A 19,086-nucleotide genomic window follows, 5' to 3' on the forward strand; every position below is an offset into this window, starting at 1 on the left:
CGTGCCCTGGATCTATTCTGGTGTGCCCAGGATCATCTGTCCCTCAGGCAGAGTCAGCTGTGGTGCCTCAATGTGGGCATGCTGGTTGCTGTGGTGCCTCTATGTGGACATACTGGGTGCTGTGGTGCCATGCTGGGCGCTGTGATGCCTTTATGGGGGCATGCAGGGAGCTGTGGTTCTTCTATGGGGCATGCTGGAAGTTGTGTTGCCTCAATGGGAGGCCCATGGGAGGGAGTCCACTAGAAGGTCAGGGAATGCTATGGAACTGCAAGATAACCTGGCGGTAGGCCAGATCACCCAGCATAAAGCCAGACCAGCCAGCACAGAAGCCAGGTAACTCTGCCTATTTATGTTTAAAGGATACCCCAACTGAAATGTGACATAATGAGATAGACATGTGTATGTACAGTGCCTAGCACACAGATAACTATGCTGTGTTCTTTTTTTTTTCTCTGCCTGTAAGAGTTAAATATCAGGTATGTAAGAGGCTGACTCAGTCCTGACTCAGACAGGAAGTGACTACAGTGTGACCCTCACTGATGAGAAATTCCCCTTTTTTACCTCGTTCTTGCTCTCAGAAGCCATTTTCTACTAGGAAAGTGTTTTATACTTGGAATTTCTTATCAGTGAGGGTCACACTGTAGTCACTTCCTGTCTGAGTCAGGACTGAGTCAGCCACTTACATACCTGATATTTAACTCTTTCAGGCAGAGAAAGAAAAAAAGGCACTGTACATACACATGTCTATCTCATTATGTCACATTTCAGTTGTGGTATCCTTTAAGTCACATTGCCTATTTATGTGTTGTGCTGCATTTTTGTGTTGTTTTATTTTTTTTGTATTAATGGAGAGCCAGCTTCATCCAAAATTTTGCTGGGCAGGCCTTCTTAAACTGCTGTTAAGTTCATGTAAATTTGGCTTCATCCATGACCACACCCACATTATGGTACGTGGCCGCACCCATTTTCCGTCTGGAGTGCTCAAACGTGCCCCTGCTCTCTACAGACATCTTGCTCTCTAAAACCTTTTACACACATCCAAATTTGATTGGCCAACTGACCAATTCTGCCACCTTCACATGCAGTATAAGGGCCAACAGACTTTGAATACTATGAACAGACTGTGTAAGCTCTTAGGCCTTGTTCACATCTATATTCGCTATCGCTGACACCAGCGTTTTGCGATTTTGCATAGCTGCCCTCCAAGCAGTTGACCCGGGTTCGATACCTGGCCAATGTATGTGAGCGTGCTTTTGACATCCTACAAATCCCTGTAAGACAAGATCCTCCTCCTCCGGAGGAGGGAGCTGTTGTGGGGTGGTATTTAAGGAATAACAATCAGCCAGGAGCAAGCTAACAAGCCTACAAGAGCCTAACTAAGCTTTCCCTAGCAGAGTCTGTCAGCAGCTGTCCCTTCACTAATTACTGTAGGCAGACCAGTGAGTAAAATGGCTGGAGAACCTTGCCTTTTATAAGGAGGGGAGTGGCTCCAGGAGTGAGTGTAGTCCGATTGGCGACAATGTGCCTGCTGACTGTGATGAAGAGGGGCAAAATTGACCCTAATGGAGCATTATGGGGGTGAACCAAACTTCCGCAAAAGTTCGCCTTCACTGGCAAACGTGAACCACCCAAAGTTCGCCTGGAACCGTTCGCGGGTGAACCGTTCGGGCCATCTCTAAGTTAACTCTTTGAACCGGAAATGAATAAATACAATGTATTTATTCATGAAAGATCTGGGGAGATAGCCATTTACAGCACTTTTTAAAGTGTTTTGCGATTTCCCTATAACTTCCATTGAGGCAAATCGCCCCAAAAATAGTACAGGCAGCGCTTTGGTGAGCGGATTGTCATCGAACCGCTCAGATGTGAACACTCTCATAGGGAATCATTGCACAAGTACTTTTAGGGTGAACAGAGGTGCCAGGCTGTTATTGGACCTATAGCTGTGTGATACTCCGGTTGTTTATTGCCTGATGAAGCGGGATTGTGCCCGTGAAACACGTTGCAGTTTTATCTAGGAGTATGTGAATAAATTAGCTCAACCTCAAGCGACAGCATCGTGTCTGTTTTGGTGTGGCTGGTCCACCGCCACCACCTGAATGTTTTAAACTTTTTAACATATTTTATCCTTTTGGCGCCTTAATATCAAGTTCTCCACCCCTAGTGGATGGGGGATACACCTTCTTTTCTTCTATCTACGGAGAGCGACATCTTAGTCCGGTGTGGGGACAGGCCTAATCTCCCCACCTGCCTATTCAGTGGTTGCCTTAGGGATAACCCTTGTTTGTAAGTATAATACGTACGTATCATTCTTCCTCCCTGTTCCAATACATACTACACTATATTGGGCTCTCGGTTTTCTGTTTTATAAGCCTTATGCAAATATATGCATGGATTTGGAGCAATCAAATGCACAATAGCTGTGTCAGGGTAGCAACACACTGAGCAGAAACGCTAGCTTTGCTTAAAATGATAGAGTTAACGTGTATAATGCAGGTCAATGGGCCGCATGAAAAAAAAAACGCATGTGTTTGCAATATGAGTTTTTAAAAACGCTGGTCTTGCTGCATATTTTTCCAAAACGTATTTTTATGCTTTTGTATGCGTTTTTTTAAAAACCTTAGTTTGGTGATGTATTTCCACTTCCTATTGACTTTCTAGTGATTAGCATAAATCACACAAAAAACGCACGGAAAACACATATGTGATTTATATATGCAAACCGCAAACGCATTAAAATGCAAGAAAATCGCATGTGCCGGAAAAAGATGCAAACGCACTAAAAACGCACACATAGCAGCAAAACGCTACCTTTCCGGCACTGCCTAGTGTGTTCCTACCCTCAATTCTCTGGTCTAGTTCAAGGCTGCATATATTTGCAAACAATTTGCATCAACTCAGAATTATTAGCATCTCCTGTGAGATCGCACAGCTGCATACATATGAAATCGGCGCCGGGAGACTTGGGCGCAGGATACAGCTGGTATATGGCTGATCCTGCTGCTGCACAAGTTCCCAGCGGCATAAATACTATTCCCCCTCCAGGCCGCCATGGATAGTGGGGGAATTATATAATTCAGAATTACAGTGTTTTTTAAGCAACCTCGGCTCCGTCTTCTGACGGCGCCGACGTTACTCACTGAGCGCTGCTCAGTTGTAATTCCTTTTATAGTCTATGGTGGCGCCGGCTGCGCCCAAATCTAGCAGCGCCGAAAAGCAGTGCTCTGTGCACAACTAGTGGTGTGATTTGGATTGCTAGCTTTTCTGCCAAGCATTGCAGCCAGATCACCGGAGATAGACGGCTGTAGCCAGGGCCGGGCCGAGGTGAGAGAGGCTCCAGCCTCAGGGCGCAGTGTAGGAGGGGTGCACAACTCACTCAGCTATCATTCTCCTATTATGTTTGAAGCAGAGAGAAATAATAAAAGGGGCTACATGGCAGTGACTGCAAGCCAGATAACTAGAGATTAAGGTGTTGGGGGCCCTGGGCCGCCTCTTACTCTAATAGCAATCAGTGTGTGACCGCTGGGGTGGGAGGGATGGGGGGGCGCACTTTGGTGTCTCAGCCTTGGGTGCTGGGGGACCTTGTCCCTGCTCTGGCTGTAGCATTAGAGGATGGATTGCTGAAATCTGTCTTGTACTTGTAAGAGAACCTTATCTGCTCGTTATGTTGTGAGGGGGAAGGGAGATACTGTGCGCGCAGCAGCGTCCCTTCCTCCGGGGCCGTCACCCTGGTGGGCACAACGTTTCGGCGTGTTACGTCCAATATGTCGCGGTGACATGTGGAGGAGCAGCTGGGGACGCTCGAAGACAGAATACAAACATTTAAAGCCGCAGTGCTGTCGACATTTTTTATACATTTAATTGTTAGCATAAAAAATAATAATGTATTAAGTTTTGTAAGAAAAACTTACTTTAAACTTCCTGGCGGTAAGCCGCGCAGGAGGTTTTCATAGGCCCTGCTGGGCCGATCTGCACAATTTTTTTTTTTGCTGCAGCAGCTAGCACTTTGCTAGCTGCGTGAGCACACCGATCGCCGCCGCCCCGCGCCGATTCGCCATGCCGCAGAGCCCCCCCCCAGAGCAGCCTGGCCTATCAGCGCCCGGGGGAAGCCCTCCAGGAACTCCAGTTCTTTGAACGGGATTTCCTGATCGCCGATCGCCGGAGGCGATCGAAGAGGGTAGGGGGATGCCACTGCACAGCGGCTATCATGTAGCTAGCCCTAGGCTCGCCACATGATTTAAAAATTTTTTTTTTCCAAAAAACCGGCTGCGCTGCCCCCTGGCGGTTTTTAATAGACCGCCAGGGAGGTTAAAAAACAAAACACAGCTGTATAAATTCTCTATGTGACCTGCAGTTGCCTTGCCTGCTTATGCCTGGTCAGTCTGAGCCACGCCCCTTCCTTTAGTAATAGTCACATGGGAATATAGGAGTGTTTGCTGTTGCTTATGCCTGGACAGTCTGAGCCACACCCCTTCCTTTAGACACATTGGAATATAGGAGGAGAGTGATTGCTCTGCTAGCTGAAGCCACACCACTCTGCTGACTGATAACCTGTCATGGGTGTGAGCCTCTATTAGGGAGGTGCTTAATGCTGCCTGCCAGGAAGGAGTTTAGGTGGCTGAGGAAGGGAAGCGAGATTTATCCAGGTTGAGAATGTAAGTGAAAAGTAAAAAATTTGGGGGAACTTCCTTCCTTGGAGCTGACACAAGGTGTTTCGTTGGTCACACCCAGCTTCCTCAGGTTTGAAAGCCAGTGCGCCTCCCCCTCACGCGGTCCTGATGACCTCCAGTGCACAAGCTTGCGCAACATCCTCAAACTTGCCTCCCCTTGGTAGCTAGAAGTTGCTGATCTTTCTGGCTTGCATGAAAATTTTATGCAAATTGTACACAGCTTGGAATTGGGCCAATTAAATACACATCCAACCGCAATACAATCCGCATTCGATTTGCATGTAAGCTGGAATTGGTGCTGGTCTGACACCCCGGATGCCTAGTTTATTGCAGTTTGTCTCTCTCTTTCTTGAAAAGATTTAACCACTTCCTGTCAGGATAGGAAGCAAAAGAAATTCTCCCAGACAGGGATTCAGACATCAATACAAACTTAAGACATTTTGCCATTTCTTATCTGTAAGCAAATTACAGTATCAATGTGTGTTTTTTCTTTCTGTGGCTGCCCAGCCCAACTCCTAGCACAAATGTTCTTCCAGATCTGTACCGCAGTAAAGCCTGGTACACACTTTCAATTATGATTGGCCAATCCCTGACCAATTTTACCACCTCGATCCTCTATAATAAAACCCGTGTCCTTGCATGTGCTGTCTCTGTGTAGCTGGTCCGTGCTTTTTGCTACTGCGCATGTGCGCAGCACGGACCCAGCCTCACAGAGACAGGAGGGAGGGGCCAGGGAGCCGGGCGGGCGTGTGAGCGGGTGGCCGGTGCGCACGTGCGCAGTACATGTGGCGGTGACAAACACAGACCCTAGAGCCCGTTTTTAAACGGGCTTGGGTCTGCTATTGTAATATGAAGGTCAACAGATATTGAATTATATGACCATATTGTGTAGGTAAACCCTCATAGTACATGGAGGTTGTAAAATTGATTGATTGGCCAATCATAATTGAAACTGTGCATCGGCTTAAAGGGGAACTGAATAGAGAGGTATTTGGAGGCTGCCATCTTTATTTCCTTTTAAGCAATACCAGTTGCCTGGCAGCCCTGCTGATCCTCAGCCTCTAATACTATTAGCCATAGCCCCTGAACAAGCATGCAGCAGATCAGGTGTTTCAGACTTTAAAGTCAGATCTGACAAGACTAGCTGCATGCTTGTTTCTGGTGTTATTCAGATACCACTGCAGAGAAATAGACCAGCAGGGCTGCCAGGCAACTGGTATTGATTAAAAGGAAATAAATATGGCAGCCTCCCTATATCTCTTATTTCAGTTCCCCTTTAAGAGGCAAAATTTGTTTTAGACTTTGTAAAAACTGGATTAGCCAATTCCATTACATGCACCACTTGTGAGAGATCCAGTCTCTGCCCCGCCCCTCTAAAATTCGATCAATTGACTACAGAGGGAACCGCAATGCTGGTGAATTGGTCCAGTACAAAACCACTGCAGTCCATGTTGAATGATACAATCCTCCACTTTAGCACTGAATACAATTTAGCAACCTATTGGTTTTATCACTAGTAGAGTTCTGGGTTGCAGTCAGTGTGTTTCGAGTGCAGAGGGTTAATGACTGGTTGCTATGGATACCAGCACCACTTTTCTTTGGTCTGGACTTGATCAGTCTTGTCCCTGCAGTTATTTTAAAGAGGGATTGTCAGCCACAAAATCAAATTCCATTTACCCACTGCTCTGTGTTGCAGCCTGCAGTCTTACCCTGCACTGCAAGCACTCCAATCTATTCAGAAATGTTTCTGCTGTAATAAATATTATCTTAGCCGGACACAGTTTTTGCCATTGTCAGTGAGAAGGAATCTTGCCATCACCCCTTCCGCATTCCTGCTCCTCACTGATTGGCTGAGGGCAGTTAAGTGAGCTGCTGAAATCTGATCTATGCTGTGCTCATATGTGTTTACAAAGCAAGCTACCTATGACAGTGCAGTTCGTAGTTGGGAAAAAAGAGGGAGGAAATGACAACAGGATTAGCTTCAGTCAGAGGGAAGCAAGATGGAAAATGCCAGGAACAGAATTCTGTATTTACTATATAAAATTCACTGAAATAAAAACTATGTGTTGTAGGTAGAACAAGTAGTTATCTACTTCTATATGCTTTTTCCTGGGATAGTATGGCTGTGTCTGCTGCTCATGGAAGGAAAGAAATTACACTTAAAAGCTAAACACATTGTATACATCAGACCCTAGGAAAGGGGGAAATAAGGTTGCCATGGGCAACACAGCCAGCTCTTTCATCAGACGCTTGTACCCAGACGCTCGCAGTAATACATAAATAATTAATACTCCCATTATGGCAAATTCTTAAGTTTCTAGAAAATAATTGGGGAATTCTTCGACTGCGCTTCTCATCTCTTATTCCTCCCTCAGTCGTATAATCTGGGAGAGCAGCGGAAAGCTTTGTATAATGCCTCCTATTTATCGCGCCCCAGTTATTCGCAGCCCTTCTATTGTGCGCGGTTCCCCCCTCCCCCCTCGCGGTCCTTTTCTTCTCCGCAGAGAATACTCCTAAGTCCAGACCTCAATATGTGAGTATTTCAGCTGCGCCAGGGAGACCTGGGAGGATTCAGCGTATGTTCATTAATAAAGGCACACGGTGAGCAGGAAGTAGGTCAGTGCGTGGGCGGAAGCCTTACTTAAACCCTTCAGGGGGGAATGTGAGCCTGCTGAACGTTAAATACAGGATTCTAGTGCAGCCCACCCAGACAGCCTCCTCCAGCCTAAACTGCTCTACTGTCATGGCCCCCCACAGCCCCACCGGTCTGACCAGCCAATTCTCCTGTCTGTTAAAGAGGAACTCTACCCCACCCCAACATTTCTTCAGGAAGGATGAAAAGGGTTAAAGTGTAAAGCTGTATGCAATTTTATCTTCAGTGTAGAGAAGATGTAAGCACAAAATCTAATAAAAAAGACAAAATAACATTTTGTTTTATATAACCCAACTTGTTCTAATCATTGGACATTGTGGATGCCTTATTGCATCGGGTGGGGACATGAGGCCAAGATTTTCCAGCCTGTCCGTTTGATACAAGTGTGGCCACCTTAAAGGGACTGTCCGAGCAGGGGGGAAAAAATGACATTTACTTATCTGGGGCTTCCTCCAGCCCCTTGCAGCCGACATGATCCACACCACAGCTCTGCTCTCAGCCTCCGCCCTGGGGTCCTCATCAGTGCAGAGGCTGATCTCATGAGGTCGTCCTCCACTGCGCCTGCGCGAAAGCTGCTGTCAATCAAGATAAAATGTCATGCTAGGGGGTACTTCGTGAGCACAGGCTTTGAAATATGGTACATAGCAATGAAATGTTGAGAAACACTGGAATAGATGACTGGCAGATTCTGTCAAAGCAATTGAAGTATCTCTCTGGCTTTAGATTGTTTTAATACACTTAAAAAAAACACTTTATTTTACACAACAATACAAATACATTTTGAGGCAAATGTCCATAAAAATCACTTTAAAGGATACCCGAGGTGACAAGTGACATGAGATAGACATGTGTATGTACAGTGCCTAGCACACAAATAACTATGCTGTGTTCCTTTTATTCTTTCTCTGCCTGAAAGAGTTAAATATCAGGTATGTAAGTGGCTGACTCAGAGCTGGTCCACACTAGGTCCGGAAACGTATCCGTGGCTGCGTTTTTCAAACCTGATGAAAAACGGAGTCCCGGATACTAATGTTTAAAATAGCAGCCAGCCTCACCCAAGTAAAAAACGGATCCGTCTGCGTTTGCGGGGACCCGTTTTGAAAACCTGAACGGAAGGTCCGGATCTGCTGCATTTTCACGCAACGGATCAGGACCACGGATACACGCAGGGGTAGTGAAAGCAATGAGAAAACGCATCTCCAGCTCCACAGGCAAAAAACGGATGTGAAAACGGATAGCCTGAGCTTTATGATTGGCCCAAAAAATCCTCCCACTCCTTCCTAATGATAGAGACGTTTTCTGTCAGGGAAAAACCTGAACGGAAACTGATACAAAACTGATGCAAAACTGATGCACTTTCATCAGTTTGCAGTACGGTGGGTACTTCCCCTGATCCGGACTGCAGGGTCCGTCCTGCAACCGGGTCTAGTGTGGACCCAGCCTAAGTCCTGACTCAGACAGGAAGTGACTACAGTGTGACCCTCGCTAATGAGAAATTACAACTATAAAACACTTTCCTAGCAGAAAATGGCTCCTGGGAGCAGGAAAGAGATAAAAAGGGTCAATAGTTCAGATTTTGCATCCTGCATTCTTGTGTCATTGAGCAAAAACAAAACAGTTAAAACTTAAAAAGTAGATTTAAACATAAAATAAAACTGTGGAATAGCTTAAAAAGTCATTTTTAGGAGAAGGAGGATACATACAATTGTTTATTTCATTAGCTTATTTTCGCCTCGAGTGTCCTTTAACGCCTTCACTTACAAGGGTTTTCCCCTTTAAAAAAAATGAGCAATTTTCACATTTCAGCGCTGCGTCTACTCATCTGCCAATAACTTTATCAGTACTTATCACACTGAAATGATCCACAGTATGATTGTTTTTTTTGCAACCAATTAGGCTTTCTTTGGGTGGTACTTTTTGCTAAGAATTTTTATTCTTTATGCATTTTAATGGAAATAAGTAAAAAATAAATCTGTTTTCGGTGATTATAGTTTTAAAATAAAATGTTCTACTGTGGATTAAGCCCACACATTTTATTTGCCCACTTGTTCCGGTTATTGCAACGTTTAAAATATTTTCCTAGTACAATGTATGGCGCCAATATTTCATTTGCAAATAAAAGTGCATTTTTTCATTTTTTTTGTCCATCACGAATTACAAGCCTATAGTTTAAAAAAATAACAGTAATATACCTTCTTGATATACATATTAAAAAAGTTCAGCCCCTATCTATTTATGTATTTTTTTTTTAACAAAAGCTTTATTTGGGTAATTATGGGAATGTGTGGGAGGTAAGGGGTTAGTTTTAAATGTATGTATAGGTCTTTTTATTTAAAGAGGAGCTGTTAGGTATAAGGTCTCAGAGAAAAAAAACACATCAGTAGCTAAATATTGGCTGTACTTACATTACATATGCATTTCACTGTCCATGTTTGTACTTCACAGAATTTGTAGATAGTATTTGCAGAGAATGATGCTCCTGACAGCTCATGGCAGGTTCCATGTTTGTCTGTCTCCTATGAAGCCAATTGTGTCGTCATGTTCTCTCTGCTTCCTGATGATTCCACTCACAAAAAAGATCCTAATGGACAACACTACTGTGTAGTGAATATTAATTAGCCATGTGGCTAGGAACAATAGCGGACTCATGCAGTGTACTCTGCCCTATGATTTTTCAGTGCTGTGAGCTGGACTGCATTACAAGCTGCTGTAACATGAGCCTGTAACTTCTCACTAGCAGCCAAGGGGAGGACAAAAGGTTGTGAGAAGCAACCCCAGAATGCTTTGCAGTATGTTATGCAGTCTCTCGTCCTTTTAAGAGCTTGGGAATAACAGCCTTGCTGTTCAGCACACATCAAAAGTAAGGCCCAGTGCACACCGAGCGGTTTTTGGAGCGATCCGCCGGCCGCATCCGCCTATAAAAACGCTTGTCTAATTTATTGCAATGGGATGGTGCACACCGGCGGTTTGCAGTTTTTGCCAAGCCGCAAACGCGCCTCCTGCTGCGCGTTTGCGGTTTTCGGAAGCGTTTCGTCCTCAATGTAAAGTATAGGAAAAACGCAAACCGCTCTGAAAAACGCTACTTCAGAGCGGTTTGCCAGGCATTTTTGTTACAGTAGCTGTTCAGTAACAGCTATTACTGTAACAATATGTGTAATCTGCTACACAAAAACGCACCCAAAACCGCTAGGTATGTTTAGAAAACCTCTCTAAACATACCTAGAATCGCTCTGAAATCAGCTCCCAAAACCGCTAGCGTATTGCGGATCTGCTCGCGGTTTTGGTGTGCACTGGGCCTAAGAGAGATTTTTAACTTCAGCATTGCCTTTTTGGCTTCCTTCTAAACTGTTTAACACAGGAGAATAGTGGTTTAAAATTAGCTTTTGCAACCTGACCGTTACTCTTTAACCACTTGCCGACCGCACGCTTATACCGTGCGTCGGCAAAGTGGCAGCTGCAGGACCAGCGACGCAGCGTCGCCAGCTGCAGGCTGATTAATCAGGAAGCTCGCACGAGCGGCTGCTTCCTGTCAATTCACGGCGGGGGGCTCCGTGAATAGCCTGCGGGCCGCCGATGGCGGCTCGCAGGCTAAATGTAAACACAAGCGGAAATAATCCGCTTTGTTTACATTGTACGGCGCTGCTGCGCAGCAGCGCCGTAAGGCAGATCGGCGATCCCCGGCCAATCAGCGGCCGGGGATCGCCGCCATGTGACAGGGGACGTCCTGTCACTGGCTGCACAGGACGGATAGCGTCCTGTGCAGCCCGGATCACCGGGGAAGGGAGGTAGGAGAGGGAGGGGGGTGAATGTCGCCGCGGAGGGGGGCTTTGAGGTGCCCCCCCCCCCGCAACTAGCCTGCACGCAGGAGCGATCAGACCCCCCCAGCACATCATCCCCATAGGGGGGAAAAAGGGGGGGGGGGGGCGATCTGATCGCTCTGCGTGCACCCTGATCTGTGCTGGGGGCTGCAGAGCCCACCCAGCACAGATCACAACAAACAGCGCTGGTCCTTAAGGGGGGGTAAAGGGTGGGTCCTCAAGTGGTTAAAGAACAAGTGACACCCATGCTAACCTAGAAATAAAAAAACATATATAAGTAGATAAATACTAGTTTTACTTACATAACAGATGTATTGCACTGTCCACGTTATGATTCCTGTGAATTTTATAAAGGAAAAGCAAAGAATCCTATTCTAGACAGTTTCCATCTTGGTTACCTTTGACCTCCTCATTTCCTCTCTCACTTTTTTTTTTCTCCTCTTGCTATTTGTGTTTTCATTACCCACCCTTCTCCCAGAGTCTTCAGACACTCCCACAGAGGTCTATACTAGGAAGTGCACTGTCTTATGTCATTAGAAGGAGGGGGGAAATAAAGGAAAGAGGAATATATTATAGATAAAAAGTGTCCCCCCCCCCCCCCCCCCGCACTATGCAACTGTTTGACAATGGCAATTAAAGGGCCAGCGCTCCTAAGGTATGTGATAACCATAACAGCAGAAAAAGTTTTGAATTAGCATCTTTATAACTTAATACACTCAGACCAGTTGCTGTTGAAATTTGATTTTTATGGTGACAATCCCGAGATTGTTGACATGGGGACTTAGATCAATGAATAGGAATGCGTTCCCATTCACTGATCTCCCCTCTAACGATCGGCAGCATGAATGAGCGCAGAAGCAAGCGGGAGTGCGGGGCGGCAATGGGTATCTACGTCCCCAAGAACTGTAGGAGGTATTTTGCAGAGACATAGATACTCGTTCCAGGGGAGGGGAAGTGGTTAAAGCAAAGATTCACCCGTAAGAACCACACCCAAATCATCTTCTCAAGGCAAGGATCCCCCCCTCTTCACTTGGTCCCTTCCACCTGAAAGGACTTCTAACCACACCACTTACTATTTAGAGGCTGGAGAGAAGAAACGCTTGTGCAGTGCCGCCATTGTTCTTGTGTGCAGGACAGGCGTCACCCTGCTTGCTAATAACAACACATCTCCCCCTTCTGAAATTCCCCGAACCCCCAGATTTCAGCACAACGATAATCTTTTAAAAATCACTTTATTGACACTGTCATATGTAAATGTCACACATTCATGTCACACATGAGGAATGTCCCACATCGGTCTTTACATCCTGTTCTTCATAAATAAATCTTTGAATTCACATACAAAAAAAAGACTTAAATTAAACAGTATTTCCTCATCATATTGTAACAGGCATTCAGTTTCAAAATATATAGATATATCTTTTCTTGTGTACGTTTTTACAGCGATTGAGATAGATATTGGAACAATTTCCAGCAAGACCTTCCTGCAGGGGGCACTACAACACTCCGTCCGTAGGGGGCACTACAAGACCCTCCCCCTGTAGGGGCCACTACAGGACCTTTCTACTGCACAGGCCGCTACAAGACCCTCCTCCTGCAGGGGCCACTACAAGACCCTCCTCCTGCAGGGGCCACTACAAGACCCTCCTCCTGCAGGGGCCGCTACAAGACCCTCCTCCTGCAGGAGCCGCTACAAGACCCTCCTCCTGCAGGGGCTGCTACAAGACCCTCCTCCTGCAGGGGCTGCTACAAGACCCTCCTCCTGCATGGGCCTCTACAAGACCCTCCTCCTGCAAGGGCCGCTACAAGACCCTCCTCCTGCAGGGGCCACTACAAGACCTTCCTTCTATAGGGAGCGACTATAAAACTCTCCTACTGCAGGGACCACTACAAGACCCTCCTACTTCAGTGGCCACCACAAGACCCTCCTCCTAGAGGGCAACTATAAAACCTTCCCTCTGTATGCGGTGTCGCAAGACCCGCCTACTTCAGCAGACCCCCCAAGAGACATTCATTCTGCAGGAAGCACTACTAGACTGTTTGCAGATGGCCCTTGTAAAATGCACCTCCTACAGGGGGTGCTAAAAGACCCTCCTTCTGCATAGGTGCTACATAACCCCCCCCCCCCTCTGCAGGGGACCCCTGTAAGACCCTCCCTATGCAGGGAACACCAGTAACACCCTTCCTCTGTAGAGGGCACTATGACAATCCAATGTTTGATGGGGTGATATTTTCTGCAGTTTAATGTCTTCTCAAAATAATTGTGATTTTCCCTCCCTGATTGATTTAAAATGTGATTTGGGCAAGTCACATTGAGCAGAGGCTGATTAATGTCATTACTGTTAATTCATTCTGTATATTAAAACTACTGAAAGGATCAGGCTAGTTACAGCTAACCTAAACTGTCTGTTATCAGGAGGTACGAGTCTGCAACCCCCTCCTGGGCCATACTACACCATAGTGGGGGTCGTTGGAAGATTTCTTAATTGGTAGCTGCAGTTTTATGTTCACAGTGGACAAAATGAAAGCGAATTGTATGCAGCTTGGGCCAATCGTAAATCAGCAGGCCGTTGCATGCGATAGTCGGAGGTGTTACATCACACTGACCATCTTTATGCCACACATAGGGGGTGAGTAGAAAAAGCCATGTTCATACTGGCAATAAAAACATTGTGTTTAGTGTAACGAAACTGAACAGATCCTATGTAAACAGATATGTTTTTGTCCAATCCAATAACCGGAACGCAACTTTGGGTCCTGCATGACTTTTCCAGATCTGGGAATCAGTGCTATCCTATGAGAGCAGACCGTTTCCTTTCTCACTAAGCCGCTCGCCGTGTACGTTTTGCAAAATACCTGCGGCCGCTCATTCCAGTCCTCCACCGCTGCTGCCCCCATTAATTCCAGTCTCTGCACGGAAGAAATGCTGGTATACCAGCCCCATTAGAAGCATCAGGCTACAACTGCTTTGCAATAGACCAATTGGAATCGTCCCTCTCTAGGAAGGATTCTCATTGGTTTACCGAGTGGTGGACCAATCAGCATCCTCTCTGGTGCTAAGGGAGGATTCCCATTGGTCTTTTGCAAACCATCGGAAGCATGTTACTTCCAATGGGGCTCTGGGATGGTTACCCCGGCGCTTCAAGCGTGCTGAGGATCCAATTGGACGGCAGCAGTGGTGGAAGAGGAACGTGGCGACAGGTACTGTGGTTGGCGTGGTGAAAACTGAACGGCAAATGGGATGAAACACTGATGCCCAGCAGGACCGGATTTACAACTCAGGGGCCTGTAGGCACAGGTGTTCTGGTGCCCTAAGCCCAACCCCTGAGCACAGGCCACACCCCCAAGTAAAAATATTCTGAACTCTCTAACTATCCTAAATGTCACTAACTGTCCTTAGAATCTTATACTCTATTCACTGTCTCACATCATCCTTAGTGACATGAGACTAGGATTAGGCTGTAAGTGCCTAAAGTCAGTGATATGAGGTAAGGACTAGACTGTAAGCACCCGAGGTCAGTGATCTGAGTAGAGGGGGCTGCCTTTCACACATAAAGCGCCTGTAGGCATGTGCCTACTGTGCCTTATGGAAAATCCAGCCCTGTTGTAACCAACCGATCCATTTAACTGAAAAATCAGTATAGTGTGAATCAGGTGTAAAGGCGTGATCCCAGCTGTGTTCATTTCAACCAACCAATCACGTGTGGAGAAATGTGACAGTTACTGGATGTTTTTACAACTTTTTTTTGTAAATCTTTCTTGCAATCTCTCATCTGTTTTGGTTTCCAAGGAAGCAGAAGTTGTCTGATTAATGCTTTCCCAACAGAATCGGCGTTTTAGAAGCTCTGTGCGCAGGTAAAGCTAGGTATACACTCAATAGTTGGTGATTATTTCAGGTGACAGTCTAGCGTGTGTACAGGAGTCCACCGAGTTGGATAAGATTTGGTTGATCACAATTATAGTTCCGCTACAATAGGTTTCCCACCCTCCTCCAACCCCCTCTCCCCTTTCCATATGATGCATTAGCATAGAACCCAGCAGCTCATCTGTACGCTGTGTGGGTAAACTGTCACCCAAAGCGATCACTAATGACTGTTTCAGGCAACATTTACCCTAGTCGTGCTTGTGGCTTATGAATGGTTGACAGCAGCTCTAAGGGGAACAGAAGACAAGCCTTTGAGATTGAGTGAAGTTTGGTATCCCAGGCACCCCGATACACAACACAGGACAAATGTTACTGGAAAGATACAGTTCTTACAGCTCTTGTATATATAATAAAGGGCTGCCGGGATGCCAGATTTCACACGACAAGACTGTGGGATTCTGGGAGCTTTTTGTGCTGCAGTATATCAAACAGAATCCAATTCCTATCCCTTTATGCACCTAAACTTTCACAGATTAAAGTTTGCATAACCTGACTGATGATAAATGAGGCTTCAATTTAAAGAGGCCCTGTAGTGACATATAGCAGAATGCAGTCAATTATTCACGATACCCACTTGTACTATAATTTTCCCAGTTTCAGCATCAGACACACTTCCTGTATCTATATATTGCTGTATGTCAGTATGTAGCCCCGCCTTCCCAGTGTCACAGCTTAGGCTATTTAGCTATGCAGATTTCTATGCTCCAGGGCATTCTGGGAGACCAGGTACATTTTGTACTGGCTTCGGAACGCTCAGTAAACATTCAGCAGAGCTGCAACTGACAGGACTAAAGCTGTTGCCACCTGTGATAAGGTTCAGCATGTAAAGGTGCTTAAACATATAGCAATGTATGGGCAGATTTGACCAAGAGACAGATCTCTCACCGATCGAATAAATAATCAATTTGATTCATAACGTTATTTTCACTACAGGTCCTCTTTAAGCTACACACAGGGTCTGTTTTCGAGTTGTTCTTTAAATAGGTAAAAAAGGGCCAGTGAGACTAGAAGGCAGAGATGGATGCCGATCTCACCGGTTCCTATAGCAGGAACCTACACCTTCCCCTGTCCCCCCCCCCTCCCAATCCTGCTAGGAATTGCTCCGTGTATGGCCTGATCCACAGGGGAAAATCTGAGACATGTAACAGATCACTGGCCAATATCACAATTTAGACATAAAAGATACAGTAAAGCACCACCACTGATTGGTAGAATAAGATTGACAGGACAAGATCTGATTGGTGGTGCTGCTGTCAACTCTTGCATAATGAGTGTGGCCCAGGCCTAGCCACGCCCTATAAAATTCAGACCAATGGATGCAAGGAATCGGTCATCACAGAAAAAGTGAATCAAACATACAGAGTCTGGAGAGGGGAATCTGGCCTGTCTGACTGAGTTGAGTAATATAAAGCTGATCTCAGTCCCGTTCTGTCTGTGTATCTGGCGTTGGGGATGAGGCAACTCGTCCCCTGGAAGGTGTCACGTGACCAGCTGCATAGGGTGGTCCTCACAGGATGCGGGGGATGATGGTGAAGGGGACGATGGGACTGCTGGCCTCCAGTTCCAGGGCGGTCAGGAAGCATTCGGTGGCGGCATCATCGTTGCCCTGCGCCTGCAGCACCTCCCCCAGGCTGTTCCACACTTCATGCGCCGTGGAGTTCACCTGCACGGCGTCGCGGAGGATCTTCTCCGCCAGGCTGTAGCGGCCCAGGTGGTGAAGGATCAGACTCTGCGGAGGAGAAAACGCCAGTTACAGGAAATGCATGCTGCGCATGCGCTACACAGATCACCAAACTCGTGCGGGAGCATGTGATCAGCATGGTCAGGTGACAGATTTATAAGGCCCTGATTTGCTGGTCACCATCATGTGTTGCTTCCGCTTCCTATTAGGCTAAACAAGGATGATCTCAGCAAATCGAAGCCTTACAAATATGTCACCTGACCAGACTGATTATGTTTGTATGAGTTCTGCTACTCCAGTGCAGAAGTGCTGGGAAGATGTAATAACTATGTAATACAAATACAGTATAAGCTGTATCTCTGCACCTCTACTGGTAGTAAACTAGCTGCAGCGTGTGCTGATATCTGCTACCTCCAGCATGTACAGTATAAGCGGTTACTCTGTGCCTGTACTAATAGTAAACTAGCTGCAGTGTGTGCTAATCTCTGCTACCCCCAGTATGTACAGTATAAGACAGTGATGGCTAACCTTGGCACTCTAGCTGTGACAAAACTACAAATCCCATCATGCCTCTGCCTCCCCGAGTTATGCTTAAAGCTGTCATTGCAATGCCTCATGGGACTTGTAGTTCCACCACAGCTGGAGTGCCAAGGTTAGCCATCACTGGTATAAGCTTTTACTCTGTGCCTGTACTGATAGTAATCTACCTGCAGTGTGTGTTGATATTTGTACCACCATCTCTCCTGCTATGAGCAAATAAATACAGCTGCTGCATCTGATGGTTGTAGTTCCAAGCTGCATAAATGCGCTGGACGTCCTCCACAGACAGAAATATAATCCCGAATGCAGAATCTGATAATGTGGCGTTATGGATACCCCACCCCCATTACTGGGGACATTTCCATTAATGATGTAAATGGCAGGATTATACCCCTCCCCTCCCCCGGGGGACACATCTGCAGTCAGAGGCTCAGTGGGGATTTTAGGTCATTTGGTGGAGCTGATCTAATGTAGCCGGGAGCTATGAGGCTTTGTCTAATGCATTTACAGTGCTCCGTACCCCCCCTCCCCCCCGATGCTTCAAATGCTGCAATGACAGGGCCGGAGCGCAAGCGCTGACCAATGACGGGAGCCGCGGTCTGTCTCGTTTATCATCATCCCCTCTGAGAAGACATTACACAGCAGCATGCAAGGTAGCGCACGGATCGCTGACAGTTTAACAAAGTGCGATGACCCAGCCCAGCTACTGCGTAATATCAACCAGATGAGCACCAGACTTACACCCCCCTCTAGTGACCAGGCCATTTTTTACAATTCAGCACTCTGCAGCTTTAGATGTCGGAAATCATCTATTCGACCCATCTATCTGACGGGACATTGCATGGTGTGTACCAGGCTTAACAGTTTGCTGCACGGCCATACAACTAAGCACTCAAACAAATGTTGCCTCCCATTCTTGCCACCAACAGAGCTTTCTGTTGGTGGCATCTATTTGCTGCTGCGATTTTTCTTTAAAATTAATTTTATATTATTAAAACTGTCTATTTTTTTTTTTAAAGTATTTCCCTCCCACCTTCCTGAGATCCAATCATAGTGATCACCTCTCATAGGCATCGCAGCGGGCAGGCGGATCTCGGAGCCCCTCTCTATTTATTTACGGAAGTTCGCTCTAGAGCGAGCGTGAGCTTCCGTCATATCTCGCGCACCGTGAGATTACGCGCCAGTGCATGATCGGAGTAATGAGGAAGCCAATCTGCGGCTGCCATCCTGCGTTAGGCGGTCACAGGGTGGTTAACCTTCCCATCATTTACAGCAGCCAAGTGGCCTCATCAGCACTGGTCAACACCTGCTCCATACTAAAGGCAGGGCCGGTTCTAGACTTTATGCCGCCTGAGGCAAACTTGTGAGAAACCGCCACCCCCCCCCAGTATAATACCCCCCCCCACCCAGAATAGGTAGCCTGGAGGGGGATAGCAGGCAGGAAGGGGGGCAGAAGGCACAGTGGCAGGGAGGGGGTCCACCAATCTGCGTTCCCCCTCCAGCTATTAAGTGCAGCAGCATAGTAATAGGCAGCGGGCGGGTACGACTCACCTCTTCCGTGTTCCACTCTTGTCACTTCCTGCAATGCTGCCCACTTACAGTACAGTGGGCGGCACTGCAGGAAGTGAGGAGAGTTGAACGCATGCTGGAATGCGGAAGAGGTGAGTCATCCCCGCCCGCTGCCTGATCCCACTACGCTGCTGCATTTTAAAAGCTAGAGGGGGAGCGCAGATCAGGGGACCCAACCCCCCTCCCCGCCACTGTGCCCAATACCCACTTCGTGCCCGCTACCCCCTCCA

The 19,086-nt window shown here is 46.7% G+C and overlaps 1 protein-coding gene across 4 annotated transcripts in view; it reads right to left on the minus strand.

The window, feature by feature from the left end:
* Window positions 1–14,896: 14,896 nt before the first annotated feature.
* TTC7B (tetratricopeptide repeat domain 7B) overlaps window positions 14,897–19,086 on the minus strand; it is a 215,793-nt gene continuing 211,603 nt past the window's right edge. For all 4 annotated transcript variants that reach the window (XM_068254574.1, XM_068254575.1, XM_068254576.1 and 1 more), the window contains one exon: window positions 14,897–16,795. In XM_068254574.1, the coding sequence (XP_068110675.1) occupies window positions 16,574–16,795 (222 nt within the window). In that variant the 3' untranslated portion in view covers window positions 14,897–16,573. The remainder of the gene's footprint in view (window positions 16,796–19,086) is intronic.

The sequence above is a fragment of the Hyperolius riggenbachi genome, chromosome 9 (genome assembly GCF_040937935.1).
Source record: "Hyperolius riggenbachi isolate aHypRig1 chromosome 9, aHypRig1.pri, whole genome shotgun sequence".
NCBI lineage: Eukaryota > Metazoa > Chordata > Amphibia > Anura > Hyperoliidae > Hyperolius > Hyperolius riggenbachi.